Below are 24,948 nucleotides of genomic sequence, written 5' to 3'. Positions count from 1 at the left end.
AATGGTTTAAGCCCTCACCCCACCTCCTTTGAAAATTACTATTGGAATTTATTTCTCAAACTTTACATATGGACATTATCTTGCTATATTCATTTCCGACAAGTGGATTCATATTTTCATATTCTGCCATTCATATTATCAGCATGGCCTTGGATCGTTTTTCTGGTTTGGGAATTCACTGCCTGAAGTAGCTCTGCTTTGTCATAGGAGGACAGCTGCTTTTGTTGCAATGCATGATGGGAAAGCTGGGAATTTGCATGAAACTATACATGTATTGTTCATATAATCATTTGAAATAAAGTTTTAGTTCTGTAGTGGCTTTACCTTGTTTTTCCATCTTTATACTAATGTGTTCTGTTCATTTTCATTTGATTTCAGATATTTATATATAGATCATTATTACAATGAATGTAACATATTAATTTCAGGTATATAGATAGATAGACCCACATAAAATAAAGTTCAGAGGCATCAATATTTTATTTGCTGCATTGGTTGGGTATCTGCATTTGATTTTTGCACATGTGTACTGATCTTTTTTGCTCAAAAGGGGGGCATTGTATTGAGCCTGTCTGTCTCTCCATCCTACCATCCATCACACTTTCATTTCCACACATTAACTCCCTTGATTATTATTTGATTTAAATCAAATTTTGGTCTATAGCTTGAAATTCATGAGTTTTTATCCAAATTCAATTGTCAGCGTTTCACATTGTTAGTAGAGGTGTAACCCCAGGTTGTAACAGTAAGACTCGTCCACTTCTATTGTTGCTCATTAACTGCTTTTTTTTTTATTTCATCCAAATTCAGTTTGCAAGCTAGATATTTATGATGAGACCTTAATTTTCAATGTTCTACATTTAGCAGAGTTTTTGCTCTGGATTGTCAGATCCACCCACTTTTAGGGACCCTGAATGGCAGAGTGGTCTAAAGTGAATGCTTTCACCAATCACTGCCATCTAACCTCTGTATGCATGGGTTCGATTCTTTAGCTCAGTCAGTGTGGGTAAGTATTAGCTTCCCATGGGTTGGTGGTTCTTACCAGAGTCTACCCAGGGTCTTCCTCCACCAGTAATGCTGGCTGCCATGTACAGCTTACCATGTGCTAAAAAATGGCATTAAACCCCAAAACAACAGCCACCCACTTTTATTTCAGTTTAATAATTTGGTTAGTGCTCTGTATCATTGTTTAGCACAGTATTAGCCCTTTATCATATATCCTCACACTTTTTTTTGCACTACAACGTCCTTAGTTAGCTTTATACTCTAACCAAATTTTGTAGTCAGCTTGATAATGATTAGGCCTTGGCTGAGTTTGATGGTGAGCATTCTACATCACTGTCTTAAAGCAGAGTTATAGCCCCTGGTTGGCAGGTCTACTTCTGCTTGATTTATGATAGGATTTCAACACTAAATATTGATAGGATCTTGACTCAAAATGATTATGAGCTTTACACGTCGTTATTTGGCAAGGTTATAGCCTTTTGTTATCATTTTCATTTCTGCACATTTAACTCTGTTGGTTTAATTTAGGTTTTCACCAAATTTGAAATGCAGCTAGATATTTGTGAGACCATGCCTGATTTCAGCCATAAGCATTCTGTGTCATTTACAGATTTATGGTCCTTGACTGTCAGACTCAGCTACTTTTGTTGTGTAAATGAATGACTCCCATGTTGGATTTTAAATAAACTGAGTGGGCAGCTTGATATTAATGAGACCACATTTGAGTTGATTGTCAGTTGCATCAGTACCTCATCACCAGGCTTAATTCATTTTGACTGGAGCGGCGAGCTTGCTTTTCAGCACAGTAACTCTCTTGGAATGCAGCTTTGTTGATATTGCATTTGGTCTGCTTCATCATTTAACATAGCTGTGGTATCTAATTGTTAGACCATCCCTCTTTTACTACTTCTCAAGAATTTCCTTAGTTGTTTTTGTTGCATTTCAAGAAAATTATATGCATCTGTGTATTTTTATAACTTATGCAGGACATAATTATCAGTTTCTAGTGTGATCATTTAAGAGTAGCTATGGCTGCTGAATGTAGGACACAGATTTTGTATTCAGCTTTGTGTTGATGAGATCTCACCTGGTTTGCATCATCAGTGTTCTGTTTCATCAGTATTGTTTTCCTAACAAATGTACCTTAGCTCAGTTGTCACCTAGTCCTTTCAAATGCAGAAATACACTTCCCTGCTCTTAAGAAAAGCTGGGGACATCAGTTCCCAGAATTTGCTTGGTTTTTGTTTTTGTGACTTGTCAGCAAAAAATGTTGCAATTACATCATTATCTTTCATCTGCTGTCTTTTATCCAACTTCAACTTTGTGCTGAAATTTTGGTTTTTTTTTAAAATGTTGAAATCTATTTCTATCAGACTATGTACACAGGTCATCCAAGGGATAAAATAACAATTCATTAGAGGTTACAAGTCCAGATCATTGAGACTGGATTCTTCTTGTGTCAGTTGCTGCATTGAATATTTTTATTGAATCATATTATAGGTAGATGTAATTTCGAGTTTTTTGTATAATGGGTAGGACACATTTAAGAAGATTTATGGTGATTTTTAAAATTGTTATTAAGCACATTTGAAAACTTTCACCATTCCTGTGTTAAAATTAATTCTGTTAAATTTTTCAACTGAAATTATAATTGAAGATAATTTAAGATGTTGAACAGTGACTGTTTCACTGTACACATTAAATCAATTTGATAATTAAAGTATTGCATTTTGAACATACTTTTATTGTTCGGATTTTATGCTTAAATTGTATTCCACTCTGACTTAATTTCCCATGTTGCAACCAGAATCAGTTTATTTTAAATTCAATTTGTACACACATGGCATTAATCAAGCAATGCCAGTGCTATTACAGATCACCAACAGTTTTTCATTTTCAGTCATCGCTGTGCAGTAGAGAATAGCTGATGTAATAGTCTTGTTATTGGCATTAGTGGATACATCAGCACTGGACGTCCTTGCTGAACCTACAGTATTGTTTCTTCTTTGGTCCAAAGAAACAGTTTGGAGTGGGTTTCACAGTACCCACCCCAGTTATTGAGTGCTAAGGGGGTTTCTTTGTACATACACATTATTTGTACATAAGTGTTACAGATTTTGTGTTTAGCTCTGACCAAATCGTTTACTACCAGGAATCATAAAACATGGTGATGGAATGCATCTTCTTTTAAGTTTATTTTTGAAGCACTGTTCATTTTATAATCATCAGTCTAAATAATTGTATGAGTCTCAGACAGTGCCACTCCCTTGCAAAAAAAATGTCACTGGGTCTACATTTTGCATTGTGCTGGCTTAGTTATAATTTTTAAGTTTAGTTCATGACCACATAGGTTTGAAGCACTTGTAATACATACTGGTATGCCTGAAATTATTAAACTTTGTGAGAGGATGTTTCTTAATACATACTATACCCTCATTACAATAGTAGGTTACTGTCACCATATTTCATGCTTCACTGACATTGTTTGAATTTTATAATTTAAGTTAATTTTTTCAAGCACTGTTCATGCTAGAATCATTAAGATAGACGATAATATTCATCCTTATTGTTTACCACACCCATACGTCAAGGGAGAGTAACTGACTTGCATTGCACATTTACTGGCTTAAGTTAATCTTAGGTGTTTAACTCATGACCACATAGTTATTCAGCTCCCAGAATGCTCACTGTTATACCTGAAATGATGAAAGTTGGAGATTCATCTTGATGAGTACTTTAAAATAATCCCAAAAGTATATCACTGTGACCTATAATTGATGCTTCACTGGCATATTAGAATTACTAAACTAGTTGTTTTTATGAATCTCTGTTAATTACAACTTAAGAAGGTAACTGCAACTTAACATTTTATACATTTTACTGGCTTAGTTTTTATGATTATATCATGATCACATTTTATTTTCATGCTATATACATACTATTCTTATCTGGAATAATACAGTTTGGTAGGAGGAATCATCCTCATTGCAAAAGTAGGTCATTATATACCTTTTTTTATACAATTCACTGACTTAAGTTAAATTTGACCATATATTCATTTTTCAGACATTGTCATGCTTGAATCATGATATTTGATGATGTTGTGCATGTCTTTTAGTACCACACCAATATAACAACAACTAAAAGCACCCCACCCCATCTCCAACCTATATTAACCTATTTCCCTTTCATTGACTTTGGTTATGTTTGTTTTTTTTAAATTTAGTTCAAGATGGTGTATGCATACTATCCTACCTAGAGTCTTGAAATAATGGGGATTTATCTTGATAAGTACTTCATCCTTATTGCAAAAAGAAGTCAATATGACATATTTTATGCTTCAGTGACTTTGTCGAAATTTTGTGTTTGTTGGGCACTGTTTATGTTAAAATCACAAAACTGAATAAGTGGAGAAATCTCTTGAAGTCTTATATGCTTATAACGGGTCACTATGATTAATATTTTTATGCTTGACTAACATAGGTTAAGTATTTATGTTTAGCGTATGACCTCATAGATTTTTGCTTTATACATCCTAGTCTACCCCTTTCCGACCATTGCAGTTGAATGTAGAAATAAATATGATTATTCAGTGGTAATATTAATGAGTATACATTGTACATCAACAGGTTAACTGTGTGTAGTACATGTAAACATGTGGGCATTCAAAGAGTTTATGACATGCATTTCATATAAGACCTCAGCTGTAGCAGTTAAGGTAATTACTGAAGTGTATGAACTATGTTTTTAATAGTGTTCATTCTTGCTGTTACCACTAAGTTACTCAAAACGTTTGACTTCCACTCAGTAAATTTGGGCTTGAGGTACACAATGATAATAGCTTCAGCATATTTCATGAATAGTGATTTAAAAATAAAGTCTTTTTTTTTTTACTCCATATAGTACCACTGCTTTGCTGTAATAGGAAAGAATCTTATTTTTTCTGTTTGGTGCTTATTGAGCCTGTCACAGTTGCTGTCATTTTGTAATTCTAGATCGTTTTAGTTTGAATTTATTTTCCAAATTATAATTAACATTTACTTTGACTGCTAGAAATTGTGAGAAGCTTCAAAGAGATGAGGTATGGAATAACTGATTATAATCTGTTTGTTCAGATAACTTATGTATATTTTCTGAAAGATTAGTAGACATTATTTTAACATGTTAAAATTAATTAAACTTTATTTACCTGATATTGATTTACAAGTTCTTATGAAATTATATTAATTTCTCTTGATTGCTCATGTTCAAGCGTGGAGTATTCTCGTAAGTGGAGGAAACAAAAGGACACATTTAAAGAAAAAGGTCACCATTGTCAATAGGGAACCACATTTGGAACATCTTATGGCTTTTCTGCAAAATGGTTGAGTGATATAGCATTCAAGAGGGGATATTGCCAGAAAATGGTGGAAAACTTTCTCAGTTGCTAAAGCAAGCTTGGCAACATAGAACCAAATTATTATGATACCATTATTGATTTATTTGCAGAAAATCAGTAATATTGAGTTCATGCTTGAAAAAAGAAAATGTAGAATGTTTAGGTAAAAAATAAAGATTAGATTTACCTGTACTGAAAACTATGATGGTTTGCAATGTGTACATGACATCATTTGGTAAAAAGGCACATGTATGGACAGTGGTATTAGTATTCCTAGGTGTTTTTCTGATCATCAGTGGATAGGCTATAATATGTTCTGATGTAAATAACCACTGGCCAAAATATATGCAGTTACTGTGATTTGATTGGTATATCTACTGATACTTCCAGAAACGGGGATTTAACATCTGTAAAGTTATGGATTAAAACGAGAGCACATAGCATTTATCAGGAGTATATGATCAGTGTATACAAATTATAGACACTCTTGTTGTGTCTTACTGTTTTATTGGTGAGGCAGTGTATGTATGATAAGTACTAGGCACTCTTGTTGTGTCTTATTGTTTTATTAATGAGGCAGTGTATGGCCAGTAATTATAGGTTACTGTATTTGTATGGCAAAATATGAACAAGTTTTTCGGATGGAAATACTGCATGACCTTGCAAGTGCAGTGACACTGTACGACAAAAAAAAGTTCATATTTTCCTGTACAGATGCAGTAACCTTTTTATTATATGCTCATTTTCTTATTCTACCTAAGGCTTAATTATGTAATAAAAATAGACTACACAAAACAAAGTAACTGAATGTTTGCCGTATTCCAAACTAAATACACAGGCACAGATTCATCATTACACAACAACATAATAAATGTGCACGTAACTCTGCCCAGATAAATTTCAACTTAGTCACATGCTAGACAAAACTTTTGTAGGAAAATGGTTTTTTATTCTACTTAAAGTTGAAATTTGGAGTCATATTTTAAATGAATGCACATTGCAATGACTTTTCCATTTGATCTGGAATGAATAGATTTTGATATTTTTGTTGATTCTACAAAATTTCGTGATTATGGACTGAATTCATCTGTGCCAATTCTACATAAAATAAATTGGATTGGAGCAGCAAGGGAGAAGCATGTAGACATCTGTAAGTGTTTCTGTTCTGTCTTTGAATGTTTGAAATCATAATGTGGGAAAAATATGAAATTTTTCAGTTGCAATTATCAAAAAGACACTATAGAATTTAATGTTTATTTCATTTTGAGTGCAGTAAGGAGGATGAAATTACACTTGGAATATAGTCAAAATAACAGTACAGTTTTGAAATGTGTAATCGAGCTTGAGAACCCATGACATGGCACATGTAATTTGAATTTGCAGAACTAAGAAAGTTCATTTTGAGGAAATTCAGGATGTAAAACTGTAAGTATATGTTTTGCCATTCTTATTACCAGCTAAAGAAGACAGATTATGCCTTGTCACTTGCATGTTATTTGTAGGAACCCAGCAATTTTATGAAATCTAGTGTCTATTGCCTGCCTAAATCCAAAACATTGTATCAAAAAAGTTAATGCAGAATGTAGCAAAGACAGTAGGAGGTGGGTTTGATCCCCGGCCAAGTCATACCATAGGCTTATAAAAATGGTACTAACAGCTGCCTTGCTTGGCACTCAGCATTAAGAGGTTAGTGTTAGGACTGGTCAGCCTGGTGTCAGGATAATGTGACTGGGTGGGACATCATGCTACATGTCTGTGGCATGATGCCCCAGTGCAAGACATCACTATAAACTGCCACACTGCAGACATCATAGCAATATGACTGAAAAATTGCTAAACCTTGTTAAAAATCCAAATCACACACACACAGTGTAGCAAAGCAGCTGGTATGATGCAGTCCGTGAAACGTCTGCTTTAGCTCATTAAAAAAGAAATTTAATCAACCAAAACATAAAGCGCCTACTATGTGAGTGTACATGGTTTGTTTACAAATCAAAAGTTCTGGCATCTGCATCCATTGTTTATTACAATAGAAAGTAGTTCCTTTATGAGTGCAATATGAAGTATGCGTGAGTTCAATATTGTAAAATATTTAATGATTCTGATAATGTAAAGTTAATGGAGAAAAAAATGAGCATATAATAATAGAAATTCTTGTTGTGTCTTATTATTTTATTAATGAGACAGTGTATGACAGGTAATAGACATTCTTGTTGTGTCTTATTGTTTTATTAATGAGGCAGTGTATAACAAGTAATAGGCATTCATGTTGTGTCTTATTGTTTTATTAATGAGGCAGTGTATGACAAAATTATAGGCACTCTTGTGTCTTATTGTTTTATTTAATGATGATTGCTTGTGGAATGTTGGAATACAGAACACAACTTCTTGACAATGTATATTCTTCAGTAGCTTAGGGTCCATGCAATTAATCCTGTATGATGGATTACTGTTGAATATATGTTACCTAAGGTGACCTAACAGTGTATTCAGCCAAAAAGTACTTCTGAATCAATTACATGGATGGTAGTATTCACATAAAAGAAATAAAACTATTGAAATAACCATAGCTGAAATTTGCCATTGATTTGGTAGTATTTCCTTAGATAAAAAACAAAACAAATGAGCACTCTTAATGGGCCATTGTCCCACATACCCATATGAAGCCTTGCAATACAGAGAGAACTTGAAATATTCAAACAGGTTTTTGGTGCTCTAGACAATTTCAAAGACAACTAACACTTGTCCTGGAGGTGCAGTGAATGTCACATTTGATTTGTTCATATAGGACCATTTTAAAAACGAATTCAGACAAACTTTATCAAAATTTTCTTATTAATTGACAATGGCCAGAATCAAGAATATGTTTCCATGAAAATGTCTGCATTTCAAGGCTTTAAAAAACAACCTTAAAAAATGAATCATGCCAAAATATTTTGGTTGCAGTACCCAAAAAGCTGAGATAGTTTTTATTCCAACAATCTATAACTTCTTCAGTATCAAAGATATACTTCTTTTTTATGATTGTTTGGAAACAAGCATTTGATAACTTCTTTTTTGATGGTTGTTTATAAAGGAGTATTCCCTCTCTTTTCTGAAAGAATTTTTTTTTTTCTTCTTTCAGAAGTTGAGTTTTCTTGCACAATGTATTCAGAAGTCACTAGCCCTGTAACAAAGAAAGATTCTCAGAATGACCAGTCTTATGACCATTCAAAACTGGAAAGAACTGCCTCGAACCAGTCAGTGTCAGATAGAACGAGTTCATCATCACAGGGGACCCCATCTTATGCTGATCATGAGGCAACCAGTCCAGGGCAAACAGTTCCAGTCATTACAACACCCTCACCGCCAGGATCACTGTCCGGTAGCAGTAATAATCTCAACCAGGCTCCACTGGCTGATAGGTAACCTCTCAAAACAGCTGTCTCGAAGTGCATTAATACAGCATAGTAGTCCCTCATTACAAGTACCTAAGTAAAAGTATGGTCTAGTACATGGCATGGGTCTGGTTATTGGTGCCATATTTGTGATCAGTCTGTGGTCTGGTACATGGCAAGGGTCTGGTGATTTGTGGCATGTTTGGGATCAATCTGTAGTCTTTAGTGATTGGTGCCATATTTGGAATTACTCTATGGTCTGATACATGGCATAGGTCTGGTGATTGGTGCCATATTTGGAATTACTCTATGGTCTGATACATGGCATGGGTCTAGTGATTTGTGCCATATTTGGGATTACTCTATGGTCTGATACATGACATGGGTCTGGTTATTGGTGCCATATTTGGGATCAGTCTGGTCTGATACATGGCATGGGTCTGGTAATTTGTGCCATATTTGGGATTACTCTATTTGTCTGATACATGGCATGGGTCTGGTTATTGGTGCCATATTTGGGATTACTCTATGGTCTGATACATGGCATGGGTCTGGTTATTGGTGCCATATTTGGGATTACTCTATGGTCTGATATATGGCATGGGTCTGGTGATTGCTGCCATATTTTGGATTACTCTATGGTCTGATACATGGCATGGGTCTGGTTATTGGTGCCATATTTGGGATTACTCTGGTCTGATACATGCCATGGGTCTGGTTATTGGTGCCATATTTTGGATCACTCTATGGACTGAAATATGTCTTATGTTATTTGTTTAGGCTCGAATAAACAGTAACACAAGAAAGGGTGAAAACAACAAGCTTTGAAAAATTTAACAAATAATTTCCCTGGAAAAATACTTTAAAAATGAAAAAAATAAGAACATACTGTTTTAAGATTCAAATCCAAAAATAATCCAAGAATAATCCACAAATTAAATTTTAGAAGTCCTAGTAATGAAATGTTTTAATGAATTCAAGTACCGATGAAAAATCCAAAATGGAAGGCATTGATCTATACTGTATCCTTTTTTGGTGTTGGAATGTCTACATTTCTTTGTTTTTCACAAACAATAATCTGGTTTTGAATTTCCCAATAAAATTGAATGAAATGTCTTTGTCCAAGACTTCTGTATGAGCACTCAAATTCTCCAGGAAAAAGAATTATCCTTTAGAATCGAAATAATCTGAATGAAAAATAAAATGTAATTCCCAAAATGACACAACAAAAGAAATACCTTTACATCCCAGTGTTTAAAATCCCAGGTGACAAAAATCTCTATAAACAGTGATTATACAGTAACTCGAAACGCAAAACAAATTCCCAGATGAGGGTCAACTTTCCAGAATCTTCGAGAAGTATTTACGTATAAAAGCATGTAGTCCCAGTATGACCTGGACAAGAACCAATCATTATACTCTAAGTATAAAATAAAAATAAAAAGTTGTTTACTTCTCTCACTGATTTCTGAATTAAGGTCGGGAACTAGGTCAGCTTTAGGTGTTTACAAATAACCAGTCAAGGTCAAATTATTTTCTGGAAAAGTATTGAGTTCCTAGTAAACAAAACTACATTATTTTGATATATAATGAAATTAAAAATAAAAGATTTTAAAACTTACAAACAAATAAATTAAATCAAATATAAATTAATCAAATATATGTAACATGTGGCATTGGTCTGGTTATGGGTGTTATATTTGGGATCACTCTGTGGTGATGCATGACATGGGTCTGGTCATGGTTGCCATATTTGGGCTCAGTCTTTGGTAGTTTTGATATTGAACCTACCCCAGTATAAGGAGGGACCACTGTACTTGTCCATTTATTTGACTTGTTAAGAACTGTCTGATGCTATAAGTAAGTGAATGACAAACTTACAGATCCTACAATTTCCTAAAATGCAACACTTTGCCAGATGAGAAATCTTTGATGTAAACTGATGCAAAAATCATCAAGTTTTGTTCAGAATTTGTTAAAAGCATCTTATCATACATTGCTACCTGTAGTTATGAAGCTCTTATCTTAAATTGATCAATCAGTAGCCAACAAACCCAACAGTTACCTTAACTCAAATACAAATGAACTCGGGCAAATATGAGTCTTATTCACATTAAGAAAATAGGTGTGGCAAGCAGACATTTTGCTGTCTTCATTTAGTTTGGCATATTTGTTGTTCAGCCAAGTGTAACATCAGAAAGTTTTTATCAGTAGAATTTTCTGTCGCTGAGTTTGTCATTTAGTTGGCTGCTTTTCATCATGTATCTGGTACCTCCATCACGCAACTTTACTCGACTCTAGATATTATTCTAAACTATTCCGACAAATCGAGAGGTTACATTTGTCAGTTTCAAGTAATAGTTCCATATCTAGAGTAACACTTTGTCTCTCAAAATTAACATTTTTATAATGGAGGGGTCTGAATGTTGATTTCAGCAACTTGAATAATGCTTTTGTCATAGTGAAAACTGCAAGCAGGGCTCAAACTGCCAAAAGTCAGTTTAAGAGTTTAAGTTACAGAATTAGATACTGTTGCATTATTCTTAATTTATGGAGAATATCAATGTTTTTTAGTAGAAATATTTTACAAGTGAAGTGGGAAACATTGTATTATCATGAGAGGTCAGATATCACCGACTAATTATTTCCTATTTTGATATAAATAAATGCTCATTTGTCATGACATGTGCTTTTATCTTTTGAATAATGTATAAACAGACAGTTAGGTTTCTTTCTAAACCAACATTACCGCTGAATCTTTTTATACCCCTGCATCTCTACACAACCACAGGGACACAGCCCATGGGTCATGACTTGGAAACCAATTAGTTCCCCACCATTTAACCATGTATACAATTTCTGGCATGGAAAGATAAAGTCACTTATAAAATCAGCAAATTCCTCCATGTTTCTTGTTTCTTTCTTGAGACTTGCTTGGCATGACAAGGAAAATTAACCTCTGCTGTCAGTATTGTTTCTTAGGTTTGTTCTTACTGCCCATGGTCTATCCTCTGGTTCTGGACCGCTCCAGTGGCCTAGTGGTTAGACCATCCACCTCGGGTGCAGGAGATCACATGTGCAAACCCTGGCCAAGTCATAACAAAGACTTATGAAAAATGGTCTTCACAGCTGCCTTGCTAAGTGCTAAGCATTAAGAGGTTAGCCTGTGTCAGTATAATATTACTGGGTAAAATATGCTACATGTCTCTGACATGATGCCTCAGTGATAGACATCATATAAACTGCCTCACCGCAGACATTGTTAAAGCTATGTTAGCAATGCAAATCACACACACACACACACTAATTCGAGGAGAGAATTCACCATGGACAGAGGAGTAGTGCCCAGTTAAATGAAAGAATTGTAATAATAATAAATATTAATTATTTAATTGAGATTAGTTTCACCGTTACCATTACCAAAACTTCTGTTTTTGACTTCTCTGGAATGGCTAAGTCAGTGTTTATACAATTTAATAGGAATGTTTCTTAGGGTTTGCTCTATCAAATGTTTATCTGGGGTAATCCCCCCTGCAACAGCATCTTCCATAGCAAAATCTTTTCCAGAATGGTTAAGCCAATTTTTATGAAATATGTTACAAATGTTTCTTAGGTCATACACTTTTAGAATTTGCAAATTGGTAGGAAACCTATAGACTTCTTCTCTGGAATGGTTGATCTAATTTTGGTAAACTCAGTAGAAATGTTTCATACTGCAGCTCAAACAGAATTTATTGGGTGGGGGTGGTGGCTTCCTTTGATGTGGGCTTCTTTGTTCATTTTTTATGGGCAGAATCTACTTCATCCTTAATCTAGTCCAGCTCTTCTAGAGGTAGCCAAAGTAGGCAGAGTAACTAAAACTATATATTTTCTTAACACATGACACTGTCAGTCAGTTCATTTACTTTAAAGAGTATACATTTTTAGGTGTGAAAATAGCATTTTCAGTGGTATTTAATTTCCTTGATTGGGATAAGGGGTCGTACTGAATTTGTGGTTCGTAGCTAACAATAAATCCACCAAAATTAGTACCCCACAAAAATATTGAATTCAGGTTATTTAGTGATAATTAATACAGTAATACTCAAGAATTTGTTGGTGAATAAGCACCAGAATCTAATCATTTCTTCCTGATATACAAGCATGCATTAAATTCTGTAAAATAGTTCTTTTTGATCACACACACACACACACACACACACACACACACAAATAGTAATGAAAACAGAAACCCATCTGTCTTAATAGTGGGGCTAATCATCCAGATGAGACTTCTGTATGGTATGTAATGATTCTTTTTTAATATGTAGATTAAAGCTCATAGAAAAATCTTGAAATCCTACATACTAGCATCTTTACATGCAGTTTATCAATTTCTTGTTTCACAGTGAGCCTGATTTGTTGCCAACTATGAGACGCCAAATACGGAAACCAGCCCCACCACCGCCCCCTGATCGACCATTTTCTGTGGCTGTAACAGCTTCTGTAAAACCAAACTCACAGCAGTTTCAAACCTGGCCTCGGCAGGTTGTTGGTGTGCCAGTGACAGAGAGCCAAGGAGCAGCAAATACTGCAGCACAACCAGAGAAAATTAAAACTATGCCCCCTGATAAACGATCAGTTCCTCCTGAAAAGTTGTATCCCACACTTCCGAAAGACAGCAACCTTCAAGGAACACAGTCATATTCAGCAGGCACCTTAGATCGTCAACACCATGGTCACCCAGAGAGGCCAAAGGTTCCACCTCCTATAGTCCCAGGTCATCACCGGTCTGCATCAACTGGAGCACCAGTTGCAGTTTCAGGCAGTCTATTTCTGGGCCAACCAGGCAACGAAAACCAAGGTAGCCAACGAACTTCTGAGGGTGAACAAGATAGTTCCCCTGGGTCACAAATAGTTGATCAACTCTTATCACAAGATAAGCTTGCTTCACCAAACATTAATCGTCAAAGTATCGCCCGACCCCCTCGGCCAATGCCACCACCACCACCCCCTCCTCATGAAAATGCTATAGTTGAGGAGACACATTTGTAAACATCCTCAGTGATTAATCTTAGGAGTACATTTATCTTGAATTTAGTCTGTGATTTACATATTTTATTATAAATTTGCTCTCTTGTAGCCATAGCTCTCTCTAATGCTACCATGCTACTCCACCCAAAGCATATTCCTGTAAACTTACTGTATCTCTTTGATTAAAAGCTTAACCCTTGATATTCCTAAGAAGCTTTCTAATTTCCATTTTTATCACACATATGTTTTTCTTTCCTGCTTGGGCAGTGCATTTTGAATTGGGTAGAAGTTTGTTTTCTTTGAACATATGCATAAAGAATAGCCAAAAGTGAAGACAACCTGTGGCTAAAAACCTACATTTTTGATTAACTTTGTGTCTCTTCTTGCAATCACAAGATTTCTATGTTTTAATTCTGTTGTTCCTAGCAGGGAATTAATTTTTTAAATTATTGTAAGAATCATACTTTCAAACTAGTATAGCAGTAAAATAACTAAATGTACTGTATGTACTCACTTAAAAATCTAGTCAGATTGGGTCTATGCAGTTAGTAATAATTAATACAACAAAACAATATAAACTGATCTGCTGTTGCATAATGCACCAGCAGATCAAGGTCTTTGTTTGTTTAAATTGGACTTATTAGCAGGTATATATGGCATGCCACCTTGATCAACCAGAATCATGTGTAGTAACTGATCTCCATTAATAATCTTTCCTGTGATCTCTGTAAGTATTCTTCTGTGGACTACACAGCATTTATTTCAACACCTATGATATGCTTAGTCTGTTTTATAATATCTCCAGTAATAGTTTAACATTTATTTTGTGCAATTATTTTGCTTCCTTCATGTCTTTTAGATTTTTAATGCTGATATTTCTTGGAATTATAAGTGCTATAACTAACTTTCTTATGAATAATGTATAATATGTCATGATATCCTGACACAAGAGCTAAATTGACTATTATATCATGATATCCTGACACAAGAGCTAAATTGACAGTTGTATCATGATATTCTGACACAAGAGCTAAATTGACTATTATATCATGATATCCTGACACAAGAGCTAAATTGACTATTATATCATGATATCCTGACACAAGAGCTAAATTGACTATTATATCATGATATCCTGACACAAGAGCTAAATTGACTGATATATTATGATATCCTGACACAAGAGCTAAATTGACAGTTGTATCATGATATTCTGACACAAGAGCTAAATTGAATATTATATCATGATATCCTGACACAAGAGCTAAATTGACAGTTATATCATGATATCCTCATGCAAGAGCTGTATCTACTGCTCATTGTTCATCATATTTTGATGAATATAATATTGAATCAAGTGCTTCATGTATTTCATATGCTTTAAAGATGGAAACTTTTGAAAAACAATCTCCCAGTATCATCCATATGATAAGAACTTGCCAATAAATAGTCGTTTCTGTATGCAAAAAGTTAGTCCAATAAATCTGTATTGATAACAAGTTTTATGTTGACAGTTATTATCAACCATCAGAATGAAACTCTTGTTATCATGAGAGATTTATCTGTCTAATAAATAGCAAGCTGTACTCATTCTAACTTTTAATCATAATACAAAAACCAAAAATGCATAAGCAGTATAAAGTCCTTGATTCATATCAATTTATCAAGAAAGCAGTGTGTGCACTGCAGTGAATTTACTTCTTTTTCTTGAGTACCAATATTTTGTGGATTTAGTCATTGCTAGAACCATGAATTTAGAGAGCTGATGAACAATGATTCATCTGTGGAACCAGTAAGACCTTTTAAGAATTTATATAGTACCAGATATCCTTATTTTGGTACATAAAACCACAAAAATGTATTCCCATTTTAAAAAATTCAGTCCTTTGTGATTGATTTAAAATGTGTGCTATAGTGTTACAGTAGAACTCCCATTATCCAAACTTGTTGACAGACTTGAGAGTATTTCAGAGCATCAGCTGCAAAAGGTGGAGACTCCATTGAGGAGACATAATCTTGGTTACAATAATCAAGGTTTGGATAATGGAGGCATTTTGAATAATTATTGTTTTGTCAGACCTTTTTTCCATTTAAAAAAAACAACATTTTAGATATATAATTGGATGACTATCGACAAGAGACATCCGTCCTCTCAGCCACATTTTTGTTGATCTTTATAGCAGAGTGTATGGTTCTCATCCATTTTTTTATATACTCAAATGTTGTTAGATTGTAAGTTTAGACTTGCATTCATGAACAGGCTGTCTAACAACATATTCAGCCAAATGTATCCTGCAGCTCTTTTTATTATCCTGGATATCAAATTTTGTGGTTTTGTGAAAAATTGCATTTCAATCAGGACTTAAATTTGTTGTTTGGGAAATCACTGTTTCTTCTGTTTTTAAATCCATTGTTTGTAGCAGCCACAAAATCCACAAAAATTGGTACCTCACAAAATATAGTGAATATATTTTGCATTGTATATTTCATTAAATTTACTAACATATATTGTAGAAAAATACGCTGATAAAAAGCTCCTTCCAGTTTACAAGAGATGAATGTGCAGTTGGAATGAAGCTTGGTAATAAAGTATTGCATGGAACAGCAGACCTTGTCTGTTATGGGGCTGGATTGGGCAAGCATGCATTTGGTTGAGATGTTTGGGAGATAACACAATAGGTGGTAGAAATTCAAACACTTGAATGTGTGTTTCTCTTTTTGGGATTATCTAACATACAATGATGCTATAAGTATGATACATTTTTTTGAGTAATCTTGGCTGACAGACCTATATAAAAACATTTTTTATCATGAAACATTGCTAGCAGTGAACTGAGATTGATACATTTTAATTCTGAATGCTGGTTACATTACAGAAAGATTTGCCAGACTGCGCAAGGTAAAACCTTTAACACCTTTGATAATGGAATGATACACAATGGTTTGCAATTTGATTCTTCTTTCATCAGCATATGGAGTTAAAGATTTAATTTCTGTCTCATTAAAATGGTGTCATGGTGAAGAGGCTTATTAAACCGATTCACTAACAGAACTTTTCTTATTATCCATGATCTTACTATGCTTTGTTAACTTCTCCATACTATGTACTATGTTACACACTGTCTGTACAATGTACTATGTTACTCACTGTATGTGCTTATAATGGATGAATATAGACAGGTTGAAGTTATAGCTTATGAATTTATATTTGTCAGAAAAATGCACATTTTAGCAGCATTACTGTCATGTTTTAGAGTTATTCATGTATTTGATACTGGTCTCACATGGCATTGATTAGTTTGGTGATTCAGTACTTTTGATTGATTTCATACTAATACCAAAAACAGTTCATGCATCCATTTTTAGGAATGTCTTGTATATTTTCATTTAGGATGAGAGAACAAAATTCTCAAAATCAGAATCTTTAAAGCAATGGAATAATTTCTTAAGTATAGTCAAATGTTAAAATCATCTAGACTTGACAGAAAACATTAGTCTTTGATTGCTCGGAGTAATAATCATGATATAATGAAATAGGTTCAAGTCCAAGAAACTATCCATTAGGATAAACGAGTAAACAAGTAAAGAATCTGGATAATTTGCATGTGGATACTTTCTGGTGTACACTATCAAACCATAAAATGAATTGTCTTTCAGCTTCTTTTTGCATTAACGCTTCTTTTGCACCTTATTGACTGCATGATTAGAGTATGTACATCAATGCATATATTTGTATCAACATCATTTTTATGGTTATTTCCCATCAAGATCTTCATTAAAAAATTATCTGAATAGTTGAATAATAATTTACAGCAGTGTTTTTATGCATCGGAAATTAATTTTTTGTTAAATCATAAGAAAAGCAGAAAATATACAACAAGATTCTATACTAAATTTGTGTAAGAGATTATATTTTTAAAATATATGAAACTGGACAAATTTATCAATGAATAGATAATATGAAAGTTAAACATAACAAATACAAAATGGAAAACTATACATTTTTACCAGTACATGGCATCAGGCAACAAATCAGTATCTTCTTATTGTTTAAAATAAATAGTATCTTATAATATCTCTTAATGACATGCTGAAATATATCAGTGGGAGAAAAGTTACCTTGCCACAGTGGCAATACCACTTTTATCACCAAAGTGGCACTGTGATGTTTGGAACTACTTTCTTTTTCTATTTTGGAAGTATATCTGCCCTTTCGTGTTATATTCAACCTGTATTTCCATATTAGGCTTATTTAATTTTTTAATTCTTTTCCTTTTCTCTCCGACCCTTCCTCTCCCATCAAAATGAATAGATCTTAAAATGGGTCAACACAGTTGACCCTCTAGTATAAATCTGTGTAATCAATGAGAAGGTGCCATCAGGAATGCCTAAAAATGAACACCAAACAACAAAAAGTAGGCCTCAAGTATTATCTGTTTTTTAAATTAGTTTTCCACATGAATCATACAAATTGTCAGTGACTAAATTTATATGATATATTGCCTTTCATTATTGTCAGTGACAAAATTTATATGACGTATTGCCTTTCATTATTCTATGTCACACATACATTATTCCTGTTACACTAAACTACAGATGGAACACATTTTCACCAAAACTTACATATAGTAATACAATTGTTTTAGTAGTGATTTTGATTGTCATCACAATCATACTCATGTCTGAAACAATGGAGAAATCAAACATTGATTGGTGTCAATTGTAAACCAAAATTGAGTGACAGTTTAAATTTGAGTGCAGTGTCTGTTACTGAAATAGGCTGCCAGCTTGCTAATAAACAAAAATCTATGAAAGAATGCAGAAATATACAAAACTAGAAAAAAATTACTTACAAGTACACTCACAATCACTTAAATCTGTTGTTTAATTATGTTACGTTCTGAAGACTATTGGACCGTTCTGTCATGTTTCTACAGTACCCCTGCCCCAGCAATGGTCACTGCATCTACACAAGAAATATGTCAGAAAATAAAAAATCTCTTCATTTTAGTATGAAAATAGTCATTAGTTTTAGAAAATACACATTTTGTGCATTATATTACAATCTAAATTTGTAAAAAGTCTCTGTCCTAAATTATTGTAAAATATCAGAACTTCTGTTTATCAATATAGTAATGCAGCCATTAACTACACTGACAGAGTAGAGGAAAAAATCCATGTACGTCAAAGGTTTTTGCCTGTAAAAAGAATGAATAATAAAAAGAAATCAACATCTTTTGTAGATAAAGGAAATATTTCATTCATGAATTAGAAATATTTTGTATGTTTGCAGTATACTGTAAAATATTTCCTTATATCTATTCAAAAATGTAGATATCCTCTATCAATGAATGTGTTTATAAATAATTCATCAGTATGCAGTGGCTATATTTATTTTCTGGAAAACGGCAGATCAGACGGGACAGAATTTACTGAAATCTCTGATAATATAACTTCTGTGTTACCTAGATAAATTTACCCGTATTACACTTAACCTATATATAACAGGTTAAATAACTTTAACTTGTGACATCACCAGTGATGTCATGATGTGATCTAAGAAAAAGGCATACTGACATGGGCATCTGAATGTTCATTGTCACTGTTTTCAAATTTACATTTTGCTGGGGGTTAATTTGGGCTTTTCTTTATGTATAATGTGCAAGCAGATCAGCTACCATATTATTTGTTCAGCTGATTAGATGCACCGAATGTGAATAGCAGAAATTCAGATCTATAATTGCTTGACGTGCCAGTAGATCAGTGTCTGTATTGTTTTGCTTACAGCATAGATTTAGATCTACCATTGCTTGCTGTGCCATGGTCTGGCTCTTTTCTTTAAATCATAGATGAATAAATAGCATAACCTTTATCTACTGTGACTATTGGATGAGGCTTTGCTTTTTTCAGTAGGCTGCACTTTATGCACATACAAATATATCATAGTATGTTGTAATTTTTTAAATCTTGCCTTCAAAACATGCTTGATTCAAAGATGTTACTTTCAATCAGAATTGTTTTTGTATATGACATGTGTCAATGTTTACTTTTTATATTAGCTATTTCTTCAGTACTGTTGCATGTAAAGTCATAAATCTTGATGGGTACGCTCATCGTGGAGGGCTGTGCATGCTATATGCAAAAGGAGGTCACAGTGACATACTTTTTCATGCTTATGTGACTTCACTGGGTATTTGGAATATGCCTCAGTGGAGCAAATGAGACATAAAATTCTTTGGAATTTTTACTTGACTAAGACTTTGCAAAGTTGGTATCTTCGCAGGTAAAGTTGTTTTAAAATCTCCTTGCTTGCTTTATTTTCCACTTTTTCAGAATGTTTAGAAACTAAAGTTGCTGGCATACATTCTTTTTCATACAGCTTGCGCAGATTATCTCCACAGACTTGCAAAATTCACTTTTTTTAATTTTGTCTCCCTTTCAAGTTGAAAAAGGTAACATTTATTTCTTCCCAGCAGTATAATTGTAAAAAAAATCATATTTTTATTTGCCATAGCTACTTAGTTTCCTTTCCATTTTTATATGGACCCAGTTTAAATCATGGGATGTTTCCTGTGTTGTCAGCCTCATGATCACATTTTTACAAAAATTGTGAACCGTTTGTCTTTATTCTAATGACCAGAACTAATTTTGATATTTTATTCCTAGGTCGGATGACTGATCACTCAAGTTTACACTTATATACAATTAAAACTAGCTCAAAAGATTAGACTGATGTTCCATTTATAATGTATATTGAAATGTGAACAGTGTAGACCCCAAGCTGGCTTCACATTGTGAAGTGGTAGATTTAGCTCTGCACTGTTTGCGTGAAATCATTATGGGGGGGGAGGAAGGTTATCTTCTATTTTTATTTTTAAAAATGTTCCAGCTCTCAAGCAGCTTGAAAACAATATCCTTGCTCTCATTTACAGTAACAAAATAAAACAATTATGCTCATTACATTATAGCAATTGAAAAATATATATATTTTTGTGAATTAAATTTTTACATCTAGTCTGACCTACCTACGGTCCCCACTTTTTCCAATCCTATTACAGAAAACACATGCAAGCAAGGTCACAGCATTTCTCAGTACTCATTCAGTAGCTGTTTTCTTGTATACTTTGAAAGAAAAAAATTGTTTATTATTTTTATTTGTCTTAAAATAAAAATGCAAGAAAACTTTTGAAATTTGTCCCAAAAATTTTAATTCTCATATTTTTCATGAATGAAACTAGTTTAGATCTACAGTACAGTAATTTACTATACTATGGTTCCTTGGAGATGTTCATATATGGTATAAGGGCTGAGTAAAAAGAAACAACAATTACATGATTTTGAAATCCAGAAAACAAATCTACTGATGATGACACTGTGAAGTGTGTATTATAATTGAAATTAAAGGTGCAGTTGTAGAAATAAAGATTGTTTGTTGCTTCTCATAAGGCATGGCCTGTTTATTTGTTGTCTGTCATGGTGGTAGCCAGGTTAGATGGAGCATATTGCATAGAAGTATGGAAAAGAATGGAAGAATATGACTTATGATTCTTGAAGCTTAATTGGAAATTGTATGTAATGATAGATAATGTATTCTTCTGGCCTATTTTCTGCCAAGTTTTGGTTGAAGGGCTCCTTGCTTTGGATAAAATTGTCACAGTGATCATATGAATGGTGTAATTGGTGATATTGTTCTGCAAGCCCACATTTTTAGCTGCCTTCTTCATTAGTGATCTGAGTGCATTGTGACCCATTTGCCTAGTGTAGTACCTCAAAGCAAAGATTAGGATAGAGTTTTGTATTTAATCAAATTATATTCATATTTTTATAAAGAGTATTAGAATATTGCAATTTAGTTTGGATATACTTTATACTTGAGTTGGTAGGTCTGCCAGATATGTAATGAAACAGAATGGGAGTTCTGCAGTGAGGATTGCTACATTGTATATCAAGGTCCCTCTTTCTCTCTCTTTTTCTCTACCTCATGAATTTGAAAACTGTATGTAGAGGAAAATTTTATATTCAAAATACAAGATACATTACATCATTTATTTCATCACTAAAATTATATGATGCATCATTATACCTAAATCATAGAATAAAGTATAGTACTAATAACATCATCTTCATCTAGGCACTGATCAAGTATGGGAGTAAGGAAAAATTAGTTACGTGCATGTTGGCCTTGGGTGGATGGTGGTGACAGAATTCCCTGTAAAAAAATACTGATAGGGTTCAATTCTTGGGTATATGCCAGATATCATGGCTCTAAAATATTTTTTTCAGCTCCCATCTATTGTATTACTGAGCATTTCATGATATTCAGACTACTCTTTGCTGCCAGAAACCATTATGAGTTGGACAACACTGTATAATTTTTTAGGGGTTTCAAAACCAACATGATTGCTCGCAACAATCATGTCTTATCCTCTTATGTAATAGCTTTACTGTCTTGAGCTTGACTCCCCAATCACCATCTTCTTTAGGCTGATTTTCTTAGCTGTCAGCACAAAGTATAATGACACATGCACCATGGACCTCCAATGCACTTGAATGTATTACTTCTTATTTGGTTACATCACTAGAAGTCATCTTTGGGGAAATGTTAGGTCATCTTTTCATGCAAACACGGGAGTGGCCCACATGATGGTTGATACCAAGTCACTGATGTCATGCTGAATATAATGACAGAGTCACATGACGGTTGATACCAAGTCACTGATGTCATGCTGAATGTAATGACAGGGTCACATGATGGTTGATACCAAGTCACTGATGTCATGCTGAATGTAATGACAGGGTCACATGACAGTTGATACCAAGTCACTGATGTCATGCTGAATGTAATGACAGGGTCACATGATGGTTGATACCAATTCACTGATGTCATGCTGAATGTAATGACAGGGTGGCATGATGGTTGATACCAAGTCCCTGATGTCATGCTGAATGTAATAACAGGGTGGCATGATGGTTGATACCAAGTCCCTGATGTCATGCTGAATGTAATGACAGGGTGGCATGATGGTTGATACCAAGTCCCTGATGTCATGCTGAATGTAATGACAGGGTCACATGATGGTTGATACCAAGTCCCTGATGTCATGCTGAATGTAATGACAGGGTGGCATGATGGTTGATACCAAGTCTCTGATGTCATGCTGAATGTAATGACAGAGTCACATGACGGTTGATACCAAGTCACTGATGTCATGCTGAATGTAATGACAGGGTCACATGATGGTTGATACCAAGTCACTGATGTCATGCTGAATGTAATGACAGGGTCACATGACAGTTGATACCAAGTCACTGATGTCATGCTGAATGTAATGACAGGGTCACATGATGGTTGATACCAATTCACTGATGTCATGCTGAATGTAATGACAGGGTGGCATGATGGTTGATACCAAGTCCCTGATGTCATGCTGAATGTAATGACAGGGTCACATAATGGTTGATACCAAGTCCCTGATGTCATGCTGAATGTAATGACAGGGTGGCATGATGGTTGATACCAAGTCCCTGATGTCATGCTGAATGTAATGACAGGGTCACATGATGGTTGATACCAAGTCCCTGATGTCATGCTGAATGTAATGACAGGGTGGCATGATGGTTGATACCAAGTCCCTGATGTCATGCTGAATGTAATGACAGGGTCACATGATGGTTGATACCAAGTCCCTGATGTCATGCTGAATGTAATGACAGGGTGGCATGATGGTTGATACCAAGTCCCTGATGTCATGCTGAATGTAATGACAGAGTCACATGATGGTTGATACCAAGTCACTGATGTCATGCTGAATGTAATGACAGGGTTACATGACGGTTGATACCAAGTCACTGATGTCATGCTGAATGTAATGACAGGGTCACATGACAGTTGATACCAAGTCACTGATGTCATGCTGAATGTAATGACAGGGTGGCATAATGGTTGATACCAAGTCAGTGATGTCATGCTGAATGTAAGGATAGGGTGGCATGATGATTGATACCAAGTCACTGATGTCATGCTGAATGTAATGACAGGGTGGCATCAGATGATGACTAAATGCAAGTTTTCTGTTCATAAACTTATTGAATATACTTCACTTGTAATATAATTATTAAACATTTTTGACATATCTTCATTCATCCAGCCATCTTTCCTTGTGCCCTTTATTTTGGCCTGTTTCTACCTACCCATACATTTCAAATGAAACTTTTAATACTGACAGTTATCAAGAGGAATAGAGAAAATTCTAACTATTTAATGACTGTCGTGATTTTCTTTTTGATTTACTTAAATAATTACAATCATTTACATTTATATTAGATTTTATATAATGAATAAAGTCTTAACTTTTGTAAACTATGGCTAATTCAATTTAATTTTTGTATTCTATAGCTATTTTGGTTTTATTTTATTTATACTTCAAACTTCATTTAGTACCTTCCTGATAATATTAAACCAGAGAAATTCTCTAAAATTAAAATTAGTGACATTTAATTTAAGACTTTACAATTAAGTGCATTTGTTGAGTTAAATACATTGTTTTATTAAGCTGTGAAATACAATATTGGACAGTGTGAGACAGGCCAGTATCTATATTTCCTAGCTTACAATGTATTATGCAAGCAAAAGCCATAATTGTTTTATTACTTTCATATCATCCCCTTGCAAGCCTAATGTCTTTCTTGCAGACCTTGAATCATAGTAAAGAAACCATTATCTCATAGAGAATATGTGACCTGTTCAGCTAATCAGAATTCAGAATAATGTTTATGAAAGTAAGAAAAGAATTTATTAAAAGGTACCAACTGTATAATAGTGATGGTACTCTTGAAAACTTGGTTCCTAGGACCACAAATTAATACACAAACATGCTTCTGTGTCTGGATTTACCCACATAGACTCTCACCCTAATGTAAACAGCACATAATACACTGACAGATCATGCTCTGTATTGTAAGAAGAACAAATAGCACAGATGCAGGTCTGCTTGTTGCATTATACAACTGTAGATCTGAGTTATTATTCACAGCTGGGTTATTTACAAACAACTTATTGACTTTTGTCTTTACTGTATATAATGACAGGAGTTTGAAATTTTGTCAGTAAAAAACAACAGTATATAATCACTACAGTCTGACAGTTCATCATTAAAAATGACAATACATAAACAA

At 34.1% G+C, this 24,948-nt stretch overlaps 1 protein-coding gene across 5 annotated transcripts in view; it reads left to right on the top strand.

The window, feature by feature from the left end:
* Positions 1-24,948, top strand: part of LOC149802610 (rho GTPase-activating protein 44-like) — a 128,398-nt gene that overhangs the window by 89,614 nt on the left and 13,836 nt on the right. Inside the window, exons 16-18 of one of the 5 annotated variants that reach the window (XM_089951912.1) lie at positions 8,508-8,787; positions 13,149-13,603; positions 16,650-16,672. In XM_089951912.1, the coding sequence (XP_089808038.1) occupies positions 8,508-8,787; positions 13,149-13,603; positions 16,650-16,672 (758 nt within the window). Of the gene's footprint in view, positions 1-8,507; positions 8,788-13,148; positions 16,258-16,287; positions 16,355-16,649; positions 16,673-24,948 lie in introns of those variants that run through there. The other 4 variants (XM_089951911.1, XM_089951913.1, XM_089951910.1 and 1 more) reach the window with 4 other exon arrangements.

Source organism: Sinohyriopsis cumingii, chromosome 3 (assembly GCF_028554795.1).
Source record: "Sinohyriopsis cumingii isolate HCF-2022 chromosome 3, ASM2855479v2, whole genome shotgun sequence".
NCBI classification, from domain to species: domain Eukaryota; kingdom Metazoa; phylum Mollusca; class Bivalvia; order Unionida; family Unionidae; genus Sinohyriopsis; species Sinohyriopsis cumingii.
The sequence above is the reverse complement of the archived record's forward strand: the minus strand, read 5'-3'. Positions and strand labels throughout refer to the sequence as shown.